Source organism: Plasmodium malariae, assembly GCF_900090045.1.
Source record: "Plasmodium malariae genome assembly, chromosome: 10".
Lineage (NCBI taxonomy): Eukaryota > Apicomplexa > Aconoidasida > Haemosporida > Plasmodiidae > Plasmodium > Plasmodium malariae.
The window spans coordinates 581,578-602,255 of NC_041784.1; the positions used below are offsets into that span (position 1 = coordinate 581,578).

Below are 20,678 nucleotides of genomic sequence, written 5' to 3' on the forward strand. Positions count from 1 at the left end.
CTCTATATCAACGGATATTTGTGTTTTACTACATGTGTGTTTATGCATTATATGGGTGAGGACATATATATATACATATATGTATGTATATGTTCATGTACTCATGTGCACACTATGCACTTTGTTGTAATGTGTTAAGCAGTTATTCGAAAGAATGCATACCTCTGGCGATGTAACAGAGTTAATCGTTAAATTCTGCATCGCGTCCCATTCCCCCAAATACTCTTGTCCAAATAACTTAATAAATTGATTTATAATGTTTTTAAACATTTTTACTTTTTTTCAATCCTAGTAATATAATGTAAGCACCCCTACAAGAAATAGGACATCGCTGTACATACGTTTTCTAAGACTCGTAACATACATGCACACAAACATTAAATATGCTAAAGCAAAGAGAAAACTAAAAAAAAACTGCTGCTTAAATAGAAGAAATGCCTGGAGAAATTTCACATCCACTGTCTAGTGTACGCATAATTATATATGTACATGTACCTATGTATACTAATATATATATTAATATTTATATATATTGGAAAATTCATATTTATATATATGGGCATATGTATATTTATATATATGGGCATATTTATATTTTTATATATGGGCATATTTATATTTTTATCCATACTCTTATACCTGCACAAATACACGTAAACGTACATATATATATGCTTATTGGTCAGATGTTGTGAAACAAAATATGCTTAACCAGAATTGCTGGTCTAAGAAAAACGTTACACACGTAGAAAGAACCATATACGGCAAATTAAGTGCACAATTGGGGTGGCCTCAATTTTAGCCATTATATATTTTTTATTTTATTTTATTAAAACTAAAATATATTATATTAGAATTTCATACCCAAATAAAAAACTTCAACATATAGTCGTTTTAATACATCAATATTTAAAATACATTATAAAAATTATCAGGGATATGGTTAAACATTGTTATTTTTTCTTTTATTTTGAACTTTTAATTTTTTTATTTTTTTCTGAATATTCATATTTTAGAATGTTAATTAAAATGATTTTAAGAAATGTCAGATAATGTAGGATGACAAAATATATAAGTAAAATGTTTTATTATTTTTTTTTTATCTATAAAATATAATTTAAGACATGTAATGAAGCAGTCTAATTAATCTTTAAATACCCCAAAATTATACAACAAAAAAAAAAAATACAACATAAAAAAATATATTTCACAATATATATATATATATATATATGTATGAACATGCGATCTTATAATAATATAATGGGGAAAATTACTAAACCAAACTAGTAAACGCATGTATGCATGTTCGTATATACTTGAATGCGTATAACACCAAAGAGCATACTTTTTTAAAAAACAAATTACATAAAAATGAAAAAAAATTAAATTATATACACAATGATAAAAGGATAAATGCAAAGTTATGTAAGAAGCTGTAAAGTTATAAAAACAAATTACATAAATATTATAAAGTAAATAAAAAAAAAAAATTATAGTACGTTAATTAAAATTGTATACTAAGTGAAATTAAATGTGATATACTTAACAAATAACACAAAAAAGAAAAATGTAAATTAAATAAAAGGAAATATTACAATGGACAATAAAGGCAGAAAAAAAAAATTTGTTTTTTCTTATTGTAGTACCATGTATAAATATATTTTCTTAATTATATTTTTATAACTAAAAATCCACGAACAAAAGAACTAATTTTTTTTATTTCCATTAATGCTATTAATTTCCACTTTTTACATGCACGAACTAATATTTTAATGTGTTATTTTACAATATTTTAAATTACCCAGGAATTGTTAAAAATAATTTTAATCATAAAGGAATAAAACATAATTCCGCATAATCATTTTAAAATACGTTTTTTATATTTTTTAGGAAAAAATAAAATTGCAGATAAAGCGATTTTACCTTCGGAAAAGCATACATATATTACGTGTATATATATGCAAACATACATACATACATACATACATACATAAATACATACATACTCGCGCATGTATGAAAAAAGCAAAATGCTGTTAATAAATTCAAAAATCGACAGCAAAACACAATGAATTTACCTAATGCGCATTTAAATTCGTTCAAACTTACTAATCGTTTTTATGCCTTTTTTTATAAAAGGCTCTATTCCAAAAGGAGAATTACCGTATAGTGTAAACGGTTTATATGCAGTAAAACTGTAGTATTTCTTTTTTTCTTCTTAAAAAAGTATTCATTTATATTTAAACTAAAAATGCGAATGATAGATTTAAAATAAAAAAAAAAAAAAATTGAAATGAATGAAATGAAATAAAATAAAATAAATTTATATAATTTGTACAGAATTCACTAAATGTGTTATCCATTTTTGAAATGAAAAAAGTACAACTTTTAAGAGAAATCAAACATGTATTTAACAAAATATATTGCATAATGGTCTTCAACGTTAGCTGTGAAAATTTTTATAAAACCAATAAATGAAAATAAAAAAAAAAATCTGCAGGATTGAAAAAACAGAGTTGCTAACTTTTTCTAACACTCGTAATAAAAATTAAATTTTCCAAGAATAAAAAAAAAAAGTCTTATATAAAAAAGGTGAATAAGTTATAATAAATAAATATATATATATATATGTATATATTATATATATATAATTTAGGAAGAAAAATATAGTTACACTTGCAACTTTTTAAATTTCTATTTCATCGCAAAATGCATACACAACATAAAAGAATAACATATATATAAGAACAAAATTTTATTTTGCTACTTAATCGTTTTTCTTTTTTCTTTTTTTTTATTTTTTTATTTTTTGTAATTTTCACTGCATTTAATCCCCAAAAAATGTATACTACTAGCTTGAATTAAGCAATTTAATAAAGAAAATTAAACGCGCAGTCTCATATGCAATATAAAATTCATACGAAGTATGGATTAAAGTCAACAAAAAAAAAAAAAAACAATATAAATCCCTCTTATTTTGTAGTACAGATAAATAGAACTACTGTTGTAAACATTTTAACGATGAAATATAAAATATTTAAAATACAATACTTGAAAATACGTATATAATATATTATATATGAACCTATGAATTACATGTATAATATATATTCATACTATAATAATACGTAATTGCTGCTCATGATATAAGTATATATTTACATTGCATCCTATCCTTTTTTTTTTTTTTTGTCGCTGTATGGGATGTTCTTAAAAATTAATATAGAATTAAACATAAACGCATATATAATTAATGAATATATATAATACACTATTAATGTAACAGAGGAAATGGTTAGGCCTGAGTATGCTTCACCCCCCGATATTGTAAATTTGAATTAAAGAACAAAATATTATACATTTAGCATGTTCATAACGTGCATACCTGTGCATATATACATACATGTACATATATATATATATATCCGAAGTAACATTATTTCATATTACATTACACCGTTCTCTGCAGTTTTACAACGAAGATGAAGCAAAAAAATACATTAGGAATTCGAGAATTAGAAATATACAGGCTCAAATGACTGAGAGAGCAATGGAGCTCCTTCTACTACCAGATGTACGTGAAAAATGTTAAATTTGAGTAATTAAAGATTATAATTATATAAAATGACAAAAGTGACAATTTATTTATTTATTATTATTTTTTTTTTCTTCTTCCAAAGTCCCCATGTTTATTATTAGATATTGGATGTGGGTCAGGATTAAGTGGAATAACTCTAAATGAGTCGGATCATTTTTGGATAGGAATAGACATTAGCATTCATATGATAAGTAAGTTTAACTTTTATCCCTTCGTTCCTTTAAATTATATTACAATGTGACAAGCGATAATATTTATATATGTACATATTCACATTTACATTTACATAATATACTTTTTCTCTTTTCCAGAAGCAGGTTTGCAAAATGAAGCCCACCTTGGTGGAGACATGCTTTTAGCAGACATGGGAAAATGTAATTATTTTTATATGCCTATATATATATATGTATATATTTATTTATTTATATACACTAAAAAATACGATTTAAATATGGTATGATGGACTCTGAATATTTTTATATTTGAATTATATCTCATTATCCGTGCTAGTTTCTTTGAAGTAACAAGTTGGTACTTCTAGAAGTGACTATTTTATGAAAACAGATGTCGCATTTAATTTAACTTTTTTAGTGCATTTATTTTATTATTTTACTTTTTTTTTTTTTTTGTGACGAATTAGTGATGAGGTTCCAATCTAACATTTTTGATGGAGTAGTCAGGTAGTTAAATAATCATTTTATTTATTCTATTATTTTTTTTTTTTTATTTTTGACACATTTAGTAACTCACGTTGTTCAGAATATATATACTAGTATGTACATATATATAAAACGTTGTAATCATTATTTTGAATACATAATATTTATATACTAATGTATTAATGCTTTTCTGTAGTATATCTGCGTTACAGTGGTTGTGCAACTGGGATAAAAAAGAGGAAAGACCAATCTCCAGAATGATAACATTTTTTAAGTGGTTATGTGTCTGTCTAAAAAAAGGAGCCAGAGCTGTTAAATATAAAATCCCTAAAAAAAAAAAAGAAAGAAAAATATGTATATGAAAATACATGAATATATATATATATATATATGTATATATTATGACTTATTTGAATTTTCCTTGACGCTTTGTTTATTGACCATGTATAGAGATAGTTATACATACATTTTTCGATATAAAAACACAATGAAAATAATTAGTAATTAGACTTAAAATTATGATATCATTTTTTTTTTTTATTAACATATGTGTTTATAGGTATTTCAATTTTATCCTGACTCAGCAGAACAAATAGAAGCACTCACAAAATTTGCGATGAGGGCTGGCTTTGGAGGCGGTGTTGTTGTTGACTATCCAAATTCGACAAAATCCAAAAAGTAAATATTTGAGAAATTACAGTATAATGAATGTTTTTTTATTTTTTTTTTTCATTATATTTTTTATTATATTTTTTTTATTATTTTTTTTTTTTTTATATTTTTTATTATATATTTTTTTCTTGCTATCACGTTCCCTTTAATTTGTGTTTCCATTTGTACAGAAGTTACGTACGGTTAATTCCGTTTTAATATCTCTCATTTTTTTTATTTCATGTTCAATTTATTCCTTAGATATTACTTGTGTTTATGGGAAGGATCATCGATGGTTTCACATCCTCCCAATCAAATAGAATATGAGGAAGATGAAGTTATTTCGTTGGAAAGGAGAAGGTAAAAAACGTGAATAAACAAATAAGCAAACAAAAATAATGCATACGCATATATGTATATGTCTATGTGCATATGCATTTTTGTATATGAGCCTTAATTACACACTTTGCAAAGAATGAATCCATTAAAGAAACATATGATATATATATCTAACCCTGGAAACATTTTCGTATGTTTTTATGTAGTCATAATAAGAAAGCAAAGAAGCAAATTAAGAAAAATAAAGAGTGGATTATGAAGAAAAAGGAACAAAGAAGAATGAAAGTAAGTGAATATATTTTTCTTATTTATTAGTTCATTGAATTATTTTACCATTATGCATTTTACACTTTACATTTTACACTACCTTTTGCACATTACATCGGGAACATCAAATCTAACACTTTACACATTACTCTTTACATTTCACTTTTATTTGCTTGTTCATAATTGCTTTTTTATTTATGTGTACATATTTTATTATTTCATATACATTCACTTTTCTCTTTTCTGTCTATTTAGGGGTTGCACGTGAAAAGAGATAGTAAATACACAGGAAGGAAAAGAAAGGGGAGATTTTAAAAAGAATACAGAACTTATAGTCCTATATGTACGTATATAATATGCTGTTATAAAATAATATTTTTTATTTTTTTTCGAAAGTGTAAGCGATTTTTAGTTTATGCTACATTTTTGTTCCTCGTGTATTTGTAATTTTATTTTATTTTTTTTTTTTTAATGCAACTGTCTTTTAATAAACATATTTATCAATAAAACATTACTGTTATCGTTTGACTTAGAAAAAAAAAAAAAAAAGGTAAATAAAAGGATGAAAAGATGAACTAAATAATACATGTAATAATGCAGAAAATAAAATTTTCACCTATCATAAATGGCTTTTGAAAAAAAAAAAAAAGATTGCCATATATATGGTACTATATACACAAATGCAGAATATTCGAGGAGAAGAAATTTACTTGTTCTCATCCTTCTATTCTAAAAACACATTTAAGTTTTTTGTAATTTCTTCACTTTTATAATTTTCATCAAATTCTTTTAACGCTTTAATTAGATCTTTATAGTTCAATTCCACCTATAACGTGAAATATGCAAAAAAAAAAAAAAAAGTACTCATGTACGTATGTATGTACATATATGCGCATAGTTTTACTGCACAATATGATAACAAAATCTTTCTCTTCTACATGTAACATTACATGACTGAAAATAATATATACATTTATTTTGATATTTCTACTTTTTTTTTTTTTTATATGTTTGTGTACATTAGATGAATTCTTATAATCTTTATCATTGTCCTTCAACTTTTCATTTGGCTGTAAGGTTAGCGAGTTGTTTATTAGCTGTATGGAAAAATAATATTAGAATATATTTTTATAAAGTTTATAAAAAATAAACTTATAAACGTGATAATATTCTTTCAATTTTTCGTCTTCATTTGTCTTTTCTTTTTTTTTAAACTATTACAGTGTCTAAGGACATATGTAAAATGAGCGATATTAATCTTAAGCAGGACTTTTCGGTAACTTTGCATCCGTTGAAAGAAAGATAATAGTCAATAAATTCTTCGCTAAACTGATATAAACCGAAACACAAGGAAAATTGTGTCAAATGGTCTAATATCATACATAATACATTATACGCATAAACATGTACAAGCACGTACCCTCATGTATACACACGTACATATCTATATCTATATCTATATATATAAATATATATAAACCTATAAATGTTCACACTATCTTTTGTTTGCTTAAGTTCATTTTCTACTTCATAGAATAGTATATTACCGTAGGTCTATTTTTCAGCAGTGTTTTTATTAATTGTTCATCATCCTCATTTACAAAATTATCATCCATTATAAAAAATTCGCATAATTAAACTTTTCCTTTGTTGATATAGTATATCAGTTTATATATATCTCTTTTTCTTTCTTTTTTTTTTATATTTAAAAAAGAGCAAAATTATAAAATTCTTTTTCGTATAACTACGTTTACCGAATAATTATATGATGGATAAAGCGGAAAATTTCCTTATGAGAAATTATAAAATTACAAAATCAGATTATAAAAATATAAACTTAGATATATATATAACATGTTACATGTATAAGATAAATTTTGCTAAAAGGGTAAAAGGAAATCCAGTTTTTAAAATTTTTTTTTTAATTTTATTTTAATTCTACTTTAATTATTTATTTTTAGTATTATACGTAACATGCTAAATAACATTAACAATAAGCGCATTCTCTATATATTATATATAATCTGCATACATTCGGATTTGCTTTTTCATTTTTTTAGAGGTCAGTTGCTTCATTCTGTAATTTATTTACATTTATACGTTTTTATATAATTTTTACTTCATTAGTATCCATATTTTTGTTATTTTATTTTGCTCATCAATTTACTCCATATATTTTGCCTTCATCCCTAGTAGCTTTCTTAACTTAAAATTATTAAAAACTTTTTATTTGGTGAAAATATTGTTACACTAGGCTGAATAAAAGAAGAAATTGTGTAATGTTTTTTTCCTTTTTATTTATATTTTGTTAAATAAAAAGATTATTTGCAAATTAAATTCTCAGGAAAACTGTGAGATAATAACAGTCCATGTAAAATCCTTTTATTTATGTATATATAATAGAAAATTATAAATTTGTTTTTTATTTTGCTCCTTAATTGTACTGAATTTTTTTTTTTTTTTAAAATTAAAATAATACAGTTTACAATGTACATTCACTGTTAGTTAACTTGAAACAGTTTAACTGTTTTTTTTTTTTTTTTTTACTTTTATTATTAGATTCCTTTTTATAAAATAGGAATAATTTTATTTTTCAGTGCGTATATACAAATACTGAAAAAAAAAAAAAAACTAAAAATGAATTATACCGTTGACAATGAACAGATTAAAATGGAAAATTAAAATAAAACCAACCTTAAATTAATATATATATATATATATATGTGTATGTATATTAATACACATATTAGTGTACACACTTAAGATTATTACTTTTTCAAATTTTTATCCTTTGAAAATGTCTTCTTTTTCAACTAGTAAAACGGTAATTATCTAATGAAATGAGGAAAAATAAAAAAATTTCGATCTAATTTTTTTTTGTTTTTTTTTGTTCCTTTTTTGTTCTTTTTTTTTGATTTTTTGTTTTTTTTTGCGTTTGACGTTAATTATAACCATTGTTATGCTTATTTTTTGGAAAATTAAATTTGTCGTTATAAATGAAAAATAAAAAAAAAAATTAATCATTTTTATGTTTTCCACTAAATAACATCATAAGTGAACTGTGTTTCAAATAAGACGGAAAGGGAACAAGATAGAACAAAAAAAAAAAAAAAGTAAAATAAAATTACATAAAATAAAGTAAAATAGCGCAAAATAAAGCAAAATAAAATGAATTAATTTATGTAACACTCTTGTCTTGTTATGAAATAGAGAAAAAAATATATATATATAACAAAAAAAGATAAACAATATTTTTCCCAATTTTTGCGTTTATCTTCAAATAAAAAAGTAATATTTAGGTACACAAAGTGATAAAAAAAAAAAATTAACAAATCTTTAAACATGTTAAGGGTGAACGTGAATAATAAATCTACTGTTTCACCTGGAAAGTCAGGCGACTATTCCAGTGACAATAACCACGACGTTGTGGAAAACACACATAATAATGATATACCAGATGATAATATTCTATCTGCTAATAATAACAATTATAATATCCATAAAAATAATGTAAATTCTGCAATTGAGATTAAAGATAATAGTATTAGTAGTAGTGGGGATAACAACGATATATCTACTCTTCACATTACAGTTTCAGATAACTCGACGAATGTTTCTCTTTCAAAAAATAATAGCAATGATGATGACAATTATGTTGAATATGAAAAGTATAACTTAAATAAAAAAAGTAGTAGCGATAATTTTTTATCGCATAAATCTGATCATAGCGTATCTATACATGCTCAAGAAAATGAAGAAACATATAAAGAAAGAACAAAATACAATAAAAAAAAAAGTAGTTTTTTTCATGAAAAATCTCCAGAATTTAATAATAATTACCCTTCTTACTTTAACACCTTGAATGATAATACAGTTAATAATCCCAATCGGAATTATATGACAGTCCCTCGGAAAAATAAATTTGATAGTGATGTTCATTTACATAATATGGATAAATTAGATGGTGCTAATCGCGTAAACGAAATAAATTCTGCTAACTGTGATATATCTTCTAATGAACATAATGATGATAAAAGAAACATAAGTAACTGTGGAAGTGATGATTATTCTTCCCAACGTGTGGATAACTCGGGGCAACCTAATAAAGATCTACAAATGGAAAACGAAATAAAGTCATGTAAACTTAGTCAAAATTGTGAAAATAGCCCGTTAGACAAAAACCAAAAAAAAACAGAACAAATGGATAGATCAGGTGAAAAAAGATTAAGTGAAGATATTGAAACTTACAATACGCATTTATGTAACAATGGAAGAAATGATACACACAGATATAATTACATTACACAAGATATACATCAGGATTTTCATGTTAATCGAGAGAGAGCTATGAGTCACGCGAAAATATTTGATTATGTAGAATATAATAATGGTCCAGATAATATAATATGTAGACAAAAAGATAAAAGAAAAAATACTTTTATTCCCAAATATAAAAATTTATCAGCTAAGGAAATTCATTATAACAGTTTGTCAGGAAATGACAACATAACTATTTTAGCTGCTAATAAAATAAAATTAGATCTTAATAAATTATCGGAATCGAATCAAGATGCTCTACCAGATGTTTATCCTTTTCATTTGTCTAAAGATTTAAAAAGTGAAAAGAATGAAGATAAGCTAGTACATTTAGAAAAATTATATCCAACTAACTATAATTATATAAATAATTATAGTAAAAATAATTGTGATATAACAATACAGCAGAGAAGATACAACATGAACTCAAGTCATATATTTGACTATGATGAATATGAAAAGAAAGAAGAAAATAATGAAAAAAATAATCCTATAAATATAGAATCATATATGGATAAACAAAATATAGACACAGAAAAAGAAGAAAAAAGAAAGCTAAACCCATTCTATACTGATTTATTTGGTAGAAAAACTCCAGATATAAATCAGAATGTACAATGTGAAAAAATTATGCCAACTACTATGAACTGTAATTGGATGTATTGTCCTGTTGATGGTAAAAAGTACACAGCACAAATGTACAAATCAGCTGAATATTTGGAATACAACAGAAAAGAAAATTTCCATAGAAAATCCTATTTTGATAAAGATGGTTATGACAAAAAACAACGTCTTCTCGAAGCAATGCAAAAAGGAACAAGGGCTTCATTACAAGTACATCTACAATCCAATTTACAGGATGATAAAACTTATAATCTCGAATATTATAATAATGTTGAAGCAACTTATTTATCCTTACAAAATATTAAAGAATCCTTAAGTGATGACGAAATAAAGCAAGTCATAAAAAAAAGCGGTGCATACATAGTTACGTATGAACCTGAATATGATCTATTTTCCAACAAGAGAAAGAGTAACGCCAAATTAGTAATAAGGCATGCTAATGGGAAAGAAACCCTAAATTTATTATTAAGTTTGTTATCTCAGCTAGATATAAAAGCTCAAGTTATGTGACCATGCGTGTGTGTAGATATAATACTCTCATTTATCATTTCACATTTCCGAAATACCTTTTTCCTGCATATATATTTAATAATTGTTCAGGAAATATCCACATAAGGATATATATATATTTTTTTTTTCTTCTTCCTTTTATGAAAATTCACTAAATAAAAAATTCATTTAAAGTTAATGTTGAACTTGAAGTTAATTCTTCTTTTTTCTTTTTTTTTATACGTAATATAATGATAAGGTAATTTAATTAAAACATATCCAAGTGAACAATAATGGAAAAATAAAAATAAATAAATAATGTATATCTATATATATACATACATATATACATCATACATACATCATGAATACATTTAAACAGAATAAAAAAGGAATATGAACGTGTACACTAAAAAAAAAAAAATAAAAAAAAATAACTGCAGCACGTTAAAGACAAGTCATCTTCTTCTAAATTTTCTTCTTTTATGTTTTTGAAAGTCCCTTCTTGTCCTACTTTTTATCTGAAAAATGGTAAAAGGGGGTTTTCGTTTACAGTGCATTAAATTGTACAAATTTACATATGTGCGTCTTCCTGTATATATATGTATGCATATGTCTGCATGTGTATATATGTATCTATATGTAAGTGCATATATTCAAATGCTTGTGCTTGCTTTTATATATATATATATATATAGAAGGAGACACTGTAACAGATGCACAGAATTGCATATACAGAAGTATGGTGTCGTCAATTTTCTATTGAAAAAAAATGGAAAGAACATAATGTGACATACCATAAAATAAAATTACTTTATACTGTACATATATACAATATATTTCGCATATATTTACATTTCATTCAAAAACAAAATTAAACGAAACTGTCTGCACATAGGTTTATTAAAATTTATATTTTACATATTCATTAAATATAATAATTACATTACTTCTTATACATTTGTTGGTTCACACATGTAATGTTAATAATAAAAATACAAAATTTCATGGATAAATTTATAAAAAAAGCATTTTCTTCAATTTTAGCAAATGTTATATTATGTAGATACAAAAAAAAAAAAAAATAAAAATTAGCTACTTTTGGACTATTCATAATATTTTTGCTGTTCCAGTGTTTTACCTTTTTTTTTTTTTTTTTTCTTTTTAACTTTTTACGCGTTCGTATAATTTTTTCTTCTATTGAACCTTCTTTTTGTAATGAATATTCATCTTCTTTTAAAGACATTTTTTGAAACTATTTAAAAAAGGAAAACAGAAGTAAATATGCATTTAACTGTAAAATATCTATTGGCTTAAATATAAGCCTTATATATATAAAATAGGCCATGTTTGAAAAGAATATGCATATGCATATATATATATATATATAGATATATAACTATATACATTAAGATATAAAAATATAAAATAATATATATATAGATATAAATGAATGTGTACTAAAGTATACATTTATTAGGTTTTCTTCAAACGCTTTATCAAAGAAGTTCGCTTCTTTATTAATTAAACGCCACTAATAAATTAAAAAAAATATATATATTAGTATTAAAATGGAATCTAGTATTATACTGTTATACTGTATTTGTATTTAAGTGACAAAAAGGAAATTCGTTTAGGGGGAAAATGAATTTTAATTAAAAAAAAAATATATATAAGTAAATTTTAAAATAACAGCAAATAAAAATTATAATAGATATTTGCGTTCTATATTAAAAAGCAGCGGTGTGTTAGTTTTCCTTAAAATTTTTCTTCTTTAAGTGTACTTTTAAAGACGGTTTATTTTTTAATTGTGTATTTGCAACATTATGTTGAACATTCCTTTTATTTGTGTTACTGTTTTTACCCATTTGGTTAAATTACAAAATACAGCTTTTTCTTTTTTTTCTTTTTTTTTCTATTTCAATTTTAACTTTTACTTTTTCTAAAAAAAAAAGTCTTTTATTTTCTTATAAATGAAAAGTTTATTTTATTAGCAATAAATAATTCCTTGTATATATATTTACTTACAAAATAGTATGATGTATGTATATATATACATATACATATGTAAATGGTATATAAAATAAAATACACCATATATAAATAGTAATACTTTTCTTTTTTAAAGCAAACATTATTTTTTTTCATTTATAAAAATAAAAGTAAAAATAAAAAACACAGTTAATATTATTACATTTTCAAAAAAGAAATATAAACATTATAATGTAGATAATAATATATGGGGAAAAAAAAAAAAATTGTTATTGAACATTCGATAATTCTCAAAAAAAAAATACATATATATAATTCTACATAAAATGAATAAAAGTTTAAAATTTCTCATTTACTTTTCTTCACTATTTAAATCTAAATTTAAATTTTCAGTAATTCCTTTTTATTCTGTTTATTTTGTTTTATTGTGTTTGTTTTATTTTGTTTTATTTTGGTTTATTTTGTTTTATTTTGTTTTATTTTGATTTATTTTGTTTTATTTTGATTTATTTTGATTTATTTTGTTTTATTTTTGTTTTATTTTTATTTTATTTTATTTTGTTTTATTTTGTTTTATTTTTTTTTTATTTTTTTTTATTTTTATTTTTATTTATTTTTTTTGGGCTCTAAATTTTTTTCAACACTGCTTTCAATTTTGATTCCCTGCATGTTTTTCAAATCCCAGAAATTCATTTAACCAATTTCTCACTGAGATACTTCAAATTTTTTTATCTTAAAAAAATTAAAAATACATATATATATGCTTATGTAGTAGACTGTGTATCATAAGAAAGATTTTAAATATGCTTACTTGACAATATATATATATATATGTACATATTTATACATCAAATGTAATCTTTTTGAAAGAAACAATAATTTTTGTATGTTTGTAAATACAAAGTATCATATGTATAAAAATATGGTTATTTCACAATATTACGTATATATATCATCTTATGGATACGCCTTTTAGACAAATTTTACCATTTCCTTTTTTTTTAAAACATCTTGGCTCAAAAGCCTTATATCTTGTTTTAGCATTTCGACCGTTGATAAACTTCTTTTATTTTTTAATTTATAAGAATCATTTATTTGATTCATTTTTAATAACATCTTTTTATAAGATACTTCTTTTATCTTTTTTTCTTGTAGTGCGCTCCTTTAAAAAAAAAAAATAATAAAAAAAAAATTTAAAAACATACGCATAATTTTACAGGTGTAATTGAACATTCGTCTTTTTAAAAAAAAATATGAACAAAGAAAAAGAATAATAGTAAATATATAGCAGTGAATAACCAAATAGTGAACAAGTGAACTACGTAAATACTAACTTAACACCTTATACAATTAACCAATTAAGTATAATATATAAATGTTAATTACGAAGCAAACGGTAAACAGGGGGTGGAGAAAAAAAGAAAAAAGAAAAAAAATAATAAAAAATTTTCTACTTAAGTTCTTTAATGTAGCATTCCTTTCCGCTAATAAGTGCATGACTTTTTTTCGATTCTTTTTGATAGTAATTTTCTTTCAATTTGCAATTATTTCTTAAATCGTTGAAGCTATCAGAAAATATTAAGGACGTTTTTCATTTAATATGTTTAATTATAGATATATTACTGTATATAATGTGTCCAATCACATATGTCTATTTAAAAAATTACATCGGAAACATGTAAATATTCCCATTCTTTATGTGTGTGTATGGAATTATTGTCAAACATTGATATGCTTATAAAGCCATATACACATCTATCTATATATATGTAAACATATAAGTATGTTTGTACGTGCCTATGTGTGAAATTGACTCAGCATTTTCTAGGTACAATATATTTGCATACACCATCAAACATACGTAAATTCATTTGCTCGTATTAAAAGGTTTTCTACCGTCAACTGTAAGTAATATAATTTGTATTACGTAATATATATATATATATACGCATGCTGTATTTTCTTTTTTTTTTCTTTTTACAATTTAAGTAACAAGGCTCCGATAAATTCGTTCTTTTTAAGGACATTCGTATTATATTCTTCCTTAATGTTGCTTATTTCTTTATATACAGTTATTAGCTCATTACTTATCATATTTTTAATCTTCTCCTGGGTATTCAATTGTGTTATATTTAAGCTTTGCTGAAAAGGACAAAACGAAAACCGCAAATATATGTATAAAAGTTTAAGATCAGAAATGTGTTAACAGTTCAATATGTGCCTATATATATACACGCATATATATATATATACAGATGTATATATAAACATATGTATATGTATGATTTTATACGGCTTTATTTGTAGCTGTATTAATATATTTCGCATTTCTAATTTCAAATGCACAACATGACTGGTGTTCTAGCTTGTTCTCATTTTTTTCTTTTTTGAATATGCCTAATGGAAATCTCTTGATTTGTTATATATATGGTAGCTCATTTATTTAAACCCCTTTTTTTGGTCATCAATTTGTGTCTTTTTTTTTTATAACATACATATTTTTCTATGTGCACACGCGTTATATGTGTTATATATGTTATATACATGATATACACATCTTGCACATGCACATGTACATATTTTAATTATTTTATTTATTATTATTGATGTTACTTATAATTTATAATATACAAATTTTATTTTTTTTTTTTTTCTTGCCTATATTGAATACCTTATCCATTTCACACAAGTGGTCTAAAAAATTAGTGTTCGGTTTAACACTTCCTTTTTCTGATGAAAAGTCTATATCATTGTTTCCTGAGTCTTGCAGTGACGCTGCATAATTACATTCCTTCATCAGCGAATCTTCTGTATTATCCTTATTAAAAGGGGAATTATCTTTTTTTGAGTTAGTCATAGAATTGTTAAATTCATATATACCATCTCCTGTCCATTTTTTTTCCTTTTGTAGTTTTTCTACCTCAGTTTTTAATGAACTAATTTCTAAATCTCTACTTTTTAATAGTTTTTTGTACTTTTCTATTTCTATTAATTTCTTATTTAAATATTCCTTAATCGAGTCTACATTACTTTTAACTGAGCTATTCTGAAGAGTATTATCTAATAAAGGAAAATAATCTGTCAATTTAGTTGAATTGTCCTTCATATTTTTGTTACGCGAATGATTATTACTACTTTCAAAGTGTAAGGCACAAATATTTTTAGTTGAATCGTTTAATTCTATTTCATTGTAATCCGGTTCATTCATATGATAATCTAATAAGGCACAATTTTTGGAATTACTCAGTTCGTTCCTAAGATTCTCTAAATTGTCCATATCTGCTTTGCATATATTGTTACTTTTTGCCAATTCATAAAGATCAGTATCATCATTCATTCTTTCAAAATGTTTTAATGAATTTGTGCCTAGAATATTTGCCATTTCTGAATTATACATACTGTTTTTTTTTGCGGAATGTTTATTATTATGTTCTATATCTTTTAGGGAATACTCTTCTATTTCTTTTTCCTTGCTTAGTATAATCATTTCTTTTACTTTTAATTCTTCCTCTCTTTTATTAAGCTGTTCTTCCTTAAGCTCTATAATTTCTATTTTTCTCGAAATATCTTCCTTTAATATATTTAATTCATTTAATTCATTTTGAAATTTAGCTTTTTCATCATTCATTTTTTCTTCTCTATCTAATAGTAATTCCTCTCTTTCTACTAATTCCTTTTTTAGCATTATCATTACGCTATTCTTAGTGTTAATATTATCTTCTTCATTATTCGATGCTACTTCGTTAGTGAACTCATTTCCGTAATTTTGCTGCGTATGTCTTCTTTGCATGTCGATACTGTTTTTATTATTTATGCCATCTTTTACAGAATATTTCTTACTACCTAGACGAGATAAAATGCTGTGTCTTCTTTCTTTTGATGATAAATTATTCATGTTATTAATACTTGCATTTTCCATATGTTCTGTTGAGATTCTATCTAAAGTTAAGTGTAGGTCATTTTCATTTCTTTTCTTTGTTATATTATTATTTTTTAAACTTTCCGAATTTTCTAAATTTTTTAAGCTTTGTAAATTTCCTAAATTTTTTAAGCTTTGTAAATTTCCTAAATTTTTTAAGCTTTGCAAATTTTTAAAACTTTTTAAATTTTCCAAATTCTGGTTATTCAAAACAAATGAGTCAGGTACCTTTCCTATATTCACTGGATTTTCCACACCATCAATATGTTCACTTATTCCGTCATCTCCCTCTTCCACCTCTTTTTCATTTTCTCTATTTTTTTTTTTCATGGCATGTTCTTCACTTTTCATTAGGTCAATTCTTTCCTCTAAACAATTCTTTTCATCAAGCATTTGGATTAGCTCTTCTTCAATTAAAGTGCATCTCTTCTGTATCATATTTTTTTTTTCATTCAGTAAAATATTTTCATTTTCTACTTCCTTCTTTTTTTCATTCAGTAAAATATTTTCATTTTCTACTTCCTTCTTTTTTTCTTCCAGGAAAATGATTTCATTTTCTACTTCCTTCTTTTTTTCTTCCAGGAAAATGTTTTCATTCTCCATTTCCTTTTTCTTCTGATCTAGTTGCACCCGTTCATCTTCCACATTCTTCCTCTTTTCATCCAGCTGAACCCGTTCATCTTCCGCTTCCCTTCTCTTTTCATCCATCTGAACTCGTTCATCTTCCATTTCCTTTTTCTTCTCATCCAGTCGCACCTGTTCCTCTTCCATCTCTTTCCTCCTTTCATTCAATAAGTTAGTTTCCTCTTCAATTTCCTTATTTTTCCTTTTTATCAAATCATTTTGGTCTTCTATTTCTTTCCTATTTTTTAGCAGTAACGAATTTTCCTGTTCCAAGTCCTTCTTTTTCATTTTTATTAACTCTTTTTCAAGCTCTATTTCTTTTTTCTTCGTTTCAATATCGTTCATATCATTTTCTAATTCTTTTTTGTTTTGTTCGTTTATTTGTTTTATTTTATGAAGTCTTACACTCTCATCAACAATTTGTTGAGAGCAGTCCCCTAACTTTTTCTCTTCTAATTTAAGAATCGACTTGCTCCTGTAAAATTTATTGTAAATATTATCTTCATTTCCAAAACTGTCATGTGATAAATGAACTTCATTAAGAATGTCTTCTTCTCTTTTCTTTTTTAGTAAAGAATATTTTTGTTTTAATTCATCATATTGTAATTCTAATTTAATATTTTTCTCTTTTTCGCTTTTAATTACACTTTTTAAATATTCTAATGTATCTTCTTGTTCACTACAATTTTGGAATATATTTGATTTTTTGACCTTTAGTACCAGATCATCACCTATTCCCTCTATTTTTAAAAGTTCGTTTTTCACGTGTTCATTATTATGTAGACTATTTAAATGAAAGCAGCTTCCTCTATCTTCACCTGAGTCATATGTGGTATTGTTGCTACAAATGTTGTTACCACTGCCGTTGTTGCTGCTGATGTTGTAACTACTTCTGTTGTTGCTACCGCTAATATTATGACTGCCCTTCCTATTGCGGCTGTTGTAAAATGACAGAGTAGAATACAAACTCGTTCTTTTATTATCCGATGTATGCATAAGCGTGTTGTTATGGTTGCTAGCGTATTTGTTACCATATGGCAATTCGTTCATGCATTTGAGATTATATATGTTTTTGCCTTCAGCTGACTGTAAATACCTATTTATAAAATTATAAAATTCATTTTTAATATTTTCTAAGCATCTTTGTCTAACGTTTGTTTCGATACTAAAAAAAAATTTTTTCGTGTACTCATCAACCATAATAAACTCATTCAATAAATTGAAGAGATCGTGAAAAATTATTTTATAGAAATTATCTTTTTTTATCTCACTTCGCTTTACATAATCAATTACGTTGCGGTACGACGAATCGAACAGTGATCTTATATAGTCATTTTTAATTCTTATAGTTTCTTTAATATTTTTCAAGTTTAGGTGCATCTTTGAAATTATATCTTTTATGTTATGAATAAAATTTGTATTAACCTCTCTAGTTGTATTAAAATGTTGATAAGTTAAAGTTCTTCTCATCTTATCATTATCATTATCACGATTAAATATTTCCAATTCTTCAAAATTGCTTTTATTTCCAACATTTCTTCTTTCATTAATATTTGAATTAAAACTATTTTTTTCATTTTTTACTTTTCTTCCATAATTATTATTTTCTTTTTTTGTTCTGTCTATTGATTCACTTCTTTCTTTTCTTTTTTTCTTTTTTTTACCTCCTATAGATTTATTTGTGGAAATTGCTCCTTTTTTTTTTCTAATATTTTTCTTCCTCTTTTCGATGAAGTAACTATCACTTAATGCTACAGAATTATTTCTTATGATCTTTTTTTTCCCTTCTCTTTGTTGGTTTTTTTTTTTGCCTTCACGTTTAGGACTAGAGATATAATTTTTTTTCTTTATCTTTCGTATGCCTTCATCTGCGTTACCATTATCATACACTTCTTTGTCATCATGCATTTCTTCTTCCCCATCATCATACTCATCTTCTTCCTCATCGTCATATTCTTCTTCTTCCTCATCGTCATAATCTTCTTCTTCCTCATCATCATAATCTTCTTCTTCCTCATCGTCATAATCTTCTTCTTCTTCCTCGTTATCATCCTCTTCCACCTCTTCATTTTCGTCCGTCAGATCCTCTTCTTTCTCATCACTATGCCTCAATTCGTACTTGTACTTTTCGCTACCCTCCTTCTCCCCTACATTCTTCTCCCCCTTCTTTTTCTTTTTCCTAAGAATAATTTTTTTGGAATACCCATCATCATAAATAATTTTAATGTTTTTATTTTTATAATTCGTTTGTATTTCATTTATATTTATATCAAATTTCTTATTTTTCTTGGCACTGTTACTAGTGTCTGTATCATAATTATTGCAACTAAGGCTTCTTCTATTTTTGCAATATATTTTTTTCTCATTATGTGAGTTTTTCTTTCCTTTACGATATTTACAGTCCGATTTTTCCACATCATTCGAATTGTCTGAATCTCCTCTATTCTTATCAATCGTTAGTTTATATAATTTGTCAGCTAATTTTATGTTATTTATAATGTCCTTTTCATAGTTAGGCGTAAGTAAAGACAAACTTCTTCTTTTATTTTTTCTTCTTTTTTGATCTTTATTTTTCTCTTTATGGGCATGTCTCTTATCATTGTTTTCCTCTTCTGAATGTAGTTTTACGACATAATGTAATTCTTTATTTGCTGTTATGTTTGACTTATTTCTCCCTTTACTGTTATCCTTTTTATCATATATTTTTGAGTTCTCCTTTATATACTTCCTCTGCTGCGTGGATAAGCAGAAATAAAAAAAAAAGAAATAATGAAATAAAATAATTGTTCATTTGTAACAGATAATGCAACTTTCCGTTAGTACAAAAATTATAATAGATATTAATGATATCTCTATTACTGTAATAGAGCCATTTTATGTTAAATTGCGTGCCAAAAGAGGGTAGAAGACATATACCTATTCACACTACTTCCACAATTTTAATTTTTGCGGATATCATAATATATCATTAATATTTACATACGTTATATGTACACCATACGGGGTATTATATATGCATATTCCCAATGTATTTATATTTTTTTTGCCATATGCATAATTAGTATATATCTTACTTTTGTCTTTTCTAAGAGTTTTTTCATTGTGTGTAGTTATGCCCCATTAACATGTAAAACGTTCACATAAAAGAAAAAGATTTCAAAGAAATAATAAATTTAATTAAGTATTATACCCCTAT

At 24.6% G+C, this 20,678-nt stretch overlaps 6 protein-coding genes across 6 annotated transcripts in view; 2 read left to right on the forward strand and 4 right to left on the reverse strand.

Annotated features, from left to right (window-relative positions):
• The window catches only part of PmUG01_10022200 (conserved Plasmodium protein, unknown function), a gene marked incomplete at both ends in the record, with an annotated part of 28,425 nt that extends 28,155 nt beyond the window's left edge, over positions 1 to 270 (reverse strand). The window contains one exon of the mRNA XM_029005405.1: positions 163 to 270. Within this exon, the coding sequence (XP_028861997.1) occupies positions 163 to 270 (108 nt within the window). The remainder of the gene's footprint in view (positions 1 to 162) is intronic.
• A 3,024-nt stretch (positions 271 to 3,294) lies between these two features.
• On the forward strand, positions 3,295 to 5,832 carry PmUG01_10022300 (S-adenosylmethionine-dependent methyltransferase, putative; the record flags this gene model as incomplete). The annotated part of the gene is made up of 10 exons (XM_029005406.1): positions 3,295 to 3,330; positions 3,473 to 3,577; positions 3,684 to 3,792; positions 3,913 to 3,975; positions 4,242 to 4,281; positions 4,457 to 4,571; positions 4,820 to 4,938; positions 5,173 to 5,271; positions 5,457 to 5,535; positions 5,773 to 5,832. The coding sequence occupies 10 exons, from the start codon at positions 3,295 to 3,297 to the stop codon at positions 5,830 to 5,832; spliced, it is 825 nt and encodes a 274-aa protein (XP_028861998.1).
• Positions 5,833 to 6,241: 409 nt separating this feature from the next.
• PmUG01_10022400 (transcription initiation factor TFIID subunit 10, putative) lies at positions 6,242 to 7,133 on the reverse strand (the record flags this gene model as incomplete). The annotated part of the gene is made up of 4 exons (XM_029005407.1): positions 6,242 to 6,343; positions 6,537 to 6,614; positions 6,739 to 6,846; positions 7,065 to 7,133. 4 exons carry the CDS (start codon positions 7,131 to 7,133, stop codon positions 6,242 to 6,244), a joined length of 357 nt encoding a protein of 118 aa, XP_028861999.1.
• A 1,726-nt stretch (positions 7,134 to 8,859) lies between these two features.
• PmUG01_10022500 (conserved Plasmodium protein, unknown function) lies at positions 8,860 to 10,968 on the forward strand (the record flags this gene model as incomplete). The annotated part of the gene is made up of 1 exon (XM_029005408.1): positions 8,860 to 10,968. One exon carries the CDS (start codon positions 8,860 to 8,862, stop codon positions 10,966 to 10,968), a length of 2,109 nt encoding a protein of 702 aa, XP_028862000.1.
• A 738-nt stretch (positions 10,969 to 11,706) lies between these two features.
• Positions 11,707 to 12,815, reverse strand: PmUG01_10022600 (conserved Plasmodium protein, unknown function; the record flags this gene model as incomplete). Its single annotated transcript, XM_029005409.1, has 4 exons — positions 11,707 to 11,766; positions 12,089 to 12,202; positions 12,419 to 12,481; positions 12,732 to 12,815. 4 exons carry the CDS (start codon positions 12,813 to 12,815, stop codon positions 11,707 to 11,709), a joined length of 321 nt encoding a protein of 106 aa, XP_028862001.1.
• Positions 12,816 to 13,644: 829 nt separating this feature from the next.
• PmUG01_10022700 (conserved Plasmodium protein, unknown function) lies at positions 13,645 to 20,583 on the reverse strand (the record flags this gene model as incomplete). The annotated part of the gene is made up of 6 exons (XM_029005410.1): positions 13,645 to 13,671; positions 13,927 to 14,101; positions 14,394 to 14,504; positions 14,921 to 15,081; positions 15,611 to 20,215; positions 20,557 to 20,583. The coding sequence occupies 6 exons, from the start codon at positions 20,581 to 20,583 to the stop codon at positions 13,645 to 13,647; spliced, it is 5,106 nt and encodes a 1,701-aa protein (XP_028862002.1).
• Positions 20,584 to 20,678: the final 95 nt, after the last annotated feature.